The sequence below is a fragment of the Chelonia mydas genome, chromosome 2, assembly GCF_015237465.2.
Source record: "Chelonia mydas isolate rCheMyd1 chromosome 2, rCheMyd1.pri.v2, whole genome shotgun sequence".
NCBI classification, from domain to species: domain Eukaryota; kingdom Metazoa; phylum Chordata; order Testudines; family Cheloniidae; genus Chelonia; species Chelonia mydas.
Window position 1 is genome coordinate 82734299 of NC_057850.1, and position 6000 is coordinate 82740298.

General features: G+C 39.3%; 1 protein-coding gene across 3 annotated transcripts in view; it reads left to right on the forward strand.

Moving 5' to 3' along the window:
• The window catches only part of SMCHD1 (structural maintenance of chromosomes flexible hinge domain containing 1), a 167624-nt gene extending 161927 nt beyond the window's left edge, over nt 1-5697 (forward strand). For all 3 annotated transcript variants that reach the window (XM_037892791.2, XM_043538793.1, XM_037892794.2), the window contains 3 exons: nt 1510-1668; nt 3308-3425; nt 5363-5697. In XM_037892791.2, coding sequence (XP_037748719.1) covers nt 1510-1668; nt 3308-3405 — 257 coding nt within the window. In that variant the 3' untranslated portion in view covers nt 3406-3425; nt 5363-5697. The remainder of the gene's footprint in view (nt 1-1509; nt 1669-3307; nt 3426-5362) is intronic.
• The last annotated feature ends 303 nt before the right edge of the window (nt 5698-6000 follow it).

Consider the following 6000-nt stretch of genomic DNA (forward strand, 5'->3'; position numbering starts at 1 on the left):
TAAAAATAAAAGAAATAGTATTTTTCAGTTCACTTAATACAAGTACTGTAGTGCAATCTCTTCATCATGAAAGTTGAACTTACAAATGAGTTATGTACAAAAACGTACAAAAAATAACTACATTCAAAAATAAAACAATGTAAATCCTTAGAGCCTACAAGTCCCCTTAGGCCTACTTGTTGTTCAGCCAATCTCTCAGACAAACAAGTTTGTTTACATTTGCAGGAGATAATGCTGCCCACTTCTTGTTTACAATGTCACCTGAAAGTGAGAACAGGCATTCGCATGGCACTCTTATAGCCAGCGGCGCAAGATATTTATGTGCCAGATGCACTCAAGATTTCATATGTCCCTTCATGCTTCCACCACCATTCCAGAGGACATGTATCCATGCTGATAACGGGTTCTTCTCGATAACCATCCAAAGCAGTGCGGACCAAAGCATGTTCATTTTCATCATCTGAGTCAAATGCCACCAGTGGAAGATTGATTTTCTTTTTTGGTGGTTCGGGTTCTATAGTTTCGCATCGGAGTTTTGCTCTTTTAAAACTTCTGAAAGCATGCTCTACACCCTCTCAGATTTTGGACAGCGCTTCAGATTCTTAAACCTTGGGTCGAGTGATGTAGCTATCTTTATAAATCTCACATGGGTACCTTCTTTGTGTTTTGTCAGATCTGCAGTGAAAGTGTTCTTAAAACAAACAACGTGCTGGGCCATCATCCGAGACTGCTATAACATGAAATATATGGCAGAATGCGGGTAGAACAGAGTAGGAGACATACAATTCTCCTCCAAGGAGTTCAGTCACAAATTTAATTAATGCATTATTTTTTTAATGAGCATCATCAGCATGGAAGCATGTCCTCTGGAATGGTGGCCGAAGCATGAAGGGGCATATGAATGTTTAGCATAACTGGCACGTAAATACTTTGTTATGCCGGCTACAAAAGTGCCATGCAAACTCCTGTTCTCATTTTCAGGTGACGTAAATAAGACGTGGGCAGCATTATCTCCCATAAATGTAAGCAAACTTGTTTGTCTTAGCAATTGGCTGAACAAGAAGTAGGACTGAGTGGACTTGTAGGTGCTAAAGTTTTGCATTGTTTTGTTATTGAGTGCAGTTATGTAACAAAAAAAATCTACATTTGTAAGTTGCACTTACATGATAAAGAGATTTCACTAGAGTATTTGTATAAGGTGAATTGAAAATACTATTTCTTTTGTTTGCCATTTTACAGTGCAAATATTTGTAATTAAAAACAATAATATAAAGTCAGCACTGTCAACTTTGTATACTGTGTTGTGATTGAAATCAATATATTTGAAAATGTAGAAAAACATCCAAAAATATTTAATAAATTTCAATTGGTATGTCTGTAGGGAAGTTTACCTTGTCTGTATTATGTCTGTCAGTCTTTTTTATTAGTGACTGTTTAAAATAATATCCACAGTGGGAGCTTAATTATTTTACTGTTTTCCATGTTCTTTTGTTCTTTTTCTTCTATTAGATCTTCTTCAGCAATACCGTACAGCAGTGGTCAAACTGCATAGTGTTAATCAGGATCTTCATTCACAGTTACAGTCCCTTAATACTCCAGATATGCAAAAGACAAAACAGGAGCTTGCTGAACAAGAGAAAAGTCTCAAGCTAATAGAGGAGAAACTGGGTATGTTATGTTAACTTGTTGTTAACACCCACTTGTCTCTCTGAGCGGGGAGAACAGGTAAAGGACTAGCGTACATCCACATGTATTCATTTGCAGAAAACTAGAGAAACCAAACCACAAAGGCAAAAGGTTATGAAGTCATTTCACAAAGTGAGTTTTTACTTTAAATTGAGATTTAGATTCTTGATAATTGGTTCTAATTTTTTTCCAAGAAAAATAATATAAAAACTACTTGCAGTGCAGTGTTATGCATAGTGATCCCGATGTCATTTAAAGACACCTTGAAAGAACATCATATTTTTATGCTCTAAAATGGCTTGCGAACAAGAGAGTATGATCTCAGTAATAAGAATTACATAACTTTATTTTTATTTTTGTTTGCCGATGTTAGGAAAAGCTGCTTGTTGAAATGGCTGCACAGCAAATAGTTGGACTGAGGGTGTTTCCTTAGCAAGCTGTCGTGGGGCAAGCACACCCTGTCCCCTTTTGGGGCAGGGTGAGAGTTATTTCCTCGCTGCTGAGTCTGTGTGATCCTCCTTTGTCTCAGGATAGCATGGCCCAGGGGCGAAAATCAATATAACTACCCTCTCTTTCAGGGCTGCGTGGCCCAATGGACAGAGTCAGTAGGGCTGCCCTCTTCAGCAGGCCTGTGCGGCCTAAGGGCCCGAGTCAATATGACTGCATGGCCCAGTGGACAGAATCAGTATGGCTGACCTCTTCAGCAGGGCTATGTGGCCTAGTGGCTTTTCAGGGGATTGGGTCACCACCTAAGAATAGCAGCCAGGTAGGGGGACCCGGGCCCTCCTTGCTCCACTGGTTCCCAGTTTAGGTCCTTGGCAGTGTCAGGTGTGCTCGTCAGTGGGGGATCTGTCCAAAACACGTTGACATCACCGGGCACAATGATTAATTCCCCCTGAGCTACCCTGTCCCGGTGCAGTGATCCTGGCGTCTCCAAGGTCTTTGGGCTCCTGGGCCTATGCGGCTCTCAGCAGCTCTGTCACTCCTTGCATGTCCACAGGAGCTTGGGTGTTTTGCCTGGGTCTCAGTGCCTCCGCTTCCGCTGCCTGGGGCCTCACCAGTTCCCAGGCTGGAGCCTGCAGCATGCGTCCTCCCACCTCAGTGGTCAGCCCTCAATGAGCTGAGCTGCTCCCTTTTATGCCTGGTCTCCAGCCACAGCATGCCCAGCACGACTGAGAGGGCATGGCCTCCTCAGCCCAAAGGGTGGAGTTAACCTTTGCAGTACCAGTGTGGGGCAAGTGCACCCCATCGCACAAGGGCAAAACATTTTTTGACTTGTTTGTTTGGTTTTTTTTGAAGACCATAATTCCCTAAAGACAAACTTTCCAAATGTAAGAAATGTTGAGTTGATGTCAAACATTCCTATAACGTATATGGAAACTAAGCGTTTATTCTCAGAGACCTACAAGTAAAGTTTATAAGTGATTATTTTTTGTCTATTTTCCTTCACTTTAACCAGATTTTAACATTAAGGAAGCAGCCATATTTGTGTTGAATGGCAAAACTTACCATTTTGAACTTTTTTTTTAATGATTTACACCACTGTTTTATGGACTGTTGTATAAACAAAGGGTGAAAAATGGTTCTGTTTTTGATCTATTTTTATTTGTACTTCTCAAAGGCATGACCCCATCAGGTAAAGGCACTGAATCATTACTTCCACCAGAAGCACTTGAGATGTCTGACAGTCCCACTCCTCCCAAAAGAATGAGAAGATAAACAGTAAAAATGTTATATAGGTATGTCTATCCTGAGTTCAGTCATTATTTTCCCGTATACTAAACTAAGACAGAAAATTGGTTTATTTCTGCCTCAGGGAGAGGAGTTTTTTCTTTTTTTTAAATACAACTTCCTACAGAACTTGTGCTGTAACTTACTTTCTACAGAAAGTCTTTACCAACCAGGTTCTGCTCCCCTCTCTGAAGTGACTGGCTATCGTCATAGCTGCTCTTGCAGAGAGCCAGCTTTTCCTGCTCTTCAGCTCCCTTGTCCCTTAGAAAAACTTAACATCTACCTATAAACTATCCAGGTAGCTGGGTCAGACATGGGTATATGTGCATTCCTACGTAGGCTGCTTCAAACAAGTGTCTGAGATAGGTACTGTGACAGCACGTGAAGACAGAAAAGACAAGCAGCTGATCCACACAGACACACACACACACACACTCTCTCTCTCTCTCTCTCACTTTCTCTCTCTCGTCAATACCCTGCTTGCACTACAATGCAAGGGTCCCCCTTGGAGCGCCACTTTGATAAACGTATGCATAATGGTTGAGTGGCCCCCATATTCCTCCCACCAATCCCTTTTTGCAGTGAAGCCATGCCACTTCCACTGCCAAGGGATCCTCTGCACCCATAAAGAAAATGGCAAGAGTTGTTCCTTATTGATTAAATATGTGTTTTGCTTTCTCACAACCCAGTTTCTTCTCTTTGACGCTACTGAAGCAAAAGCTGAATTTTTCAACTGAGTTTACTCATGAAAGGTGTCCAGCACAACTGCCAGAGAAATCTGCAGTTTTGTTTAGAGTCCCCTTTCATGTTTTGCATGGAGTTTTGAGATCAACAAGTTCCAGCCTCAGGGATTTACTTATCTCCCTCTCCTATGGAATTAGTGTTAAACAGTGAGAGGACCTAGATCTGTCCCATAAATCAGGATCAGTGCTTGCTTGCTTTTCTAAAGAAGAATCAAGCTTCCTGCTTTTCAATTTTCCACCAGTGAATACATCTCTTTTAGATTGGGTGCTGAATATTTTATAAGCCAAAAACATTCCACGAATGATGTAAGTGTACAGTTTTAAGATGATAGGGAGAGTTACTTTTTGTTCATTTCCATTTGCCATTATAATCCTTAGAATTAAGTTATGTTAATTTTATACTAGCTTATGGTTACATTTTTGAGACCATTTAAATTTTTGATACTGTATTCTGTAACAGTATGATCTTACTGTATTATTAAAAGAAAAGGAGTACTTGTGGCATCTTAGAGACTAACAGATATATTTGAGCATAAGTTTTCGTGAGCTATACAGCTCACTTCATCGAGACTAATAAATTTATTTGAGCATAAGCTTTCGTGAGCTACAGCTCACTTCATCGGATCTGATGAAGTGAGCTGTAGCTCACGAAAGCTTATGCTCAAATAAATTTGTTAGTCTCTAAGGTGCCACAAGTACTCCTTTTCTTTTTGCGAATACAAACTAACACGGCTGCTACTCTGAAACCTACTATATTACTGTGCCACATTGCTTTTTTTTACTATTTTCATTTGTTGTTTATTCTTTTCCTCCTCTTAATTATTGCCTAAATGCAAAATTTAAGTAGCTAGCCAATGGAGAGGTCTAAACAATATATCACCCTGCTACCACCGCCCATTCTTATCAAAATAACTACAAGACCAGTGGCAAGTATAAAAGTAATCCATTGACAATATTAGAAATTATATTTTACTCTTATGATCATCTCATCATGTTATTCAGTCATAAAGTCACAGTCAGTACATCAAAACAATCTGGGGTGATTTCTTTTCCACAAATTTTGAGACATACCCTCCAGCTAATATAAATTACCATAGCTCCGTTGAAATTGATGGACAATTTACATTAGCTGAGGATCTGCCCTTTTACATCTATTATAGAATTGGTTTATAAACACTAATAATACCATTTTTTCTCTTTAGTTCAGAAGAATGTATCGCCTCTCCTATGAAGAAGCAGCAGCCAGTGCAAACCTCCATATCAGAATTGAGTGGGACCCTACAGAAGGGAAAGGCATTGACCAATCATATTTGATGGAAAGTAATTGTGTATTGAAAAATGTAAATAAGCTCTAATTTTTTGTAAAGTTAATTTTTATTTCTATAAAAGCTTTCAGAGTTTTTAGTTTCTTGAATGTGGAAAAGCTTTAAAATATACCCTTGTTTATTTATGCAATAAAATTGCTGCAATACAAAGAGCATTGCAGATACAATATATTGTGGTGATTTAAGGCTGCAGTAAAGATAATGAAATATGATTTTCATTTTGAAAGTGTCTTCATATGTCTTGGATAAGAGGTAATTCTTAGATTTCCCTGTTCAAGGAGATGAAGGAAGTAATAATTCTAAGGCAAAAATTATATGGATAGAGCAGCAGTACATTGAGATCCAACCAAAGCAGAGTCCTTAGGCAGTTGACTTCAAGCCAAAGTCTAAGGTTCTGTCCAAGGAGTGGAAACTAAGGGTTTGTGTACCTCAGATGATATCAACAGAGGAGGCAAGGTTTGTCTTTAGGTACTAGACCTAGAACTTACATTGATAGAAGGCTGTATTTCAGTAGT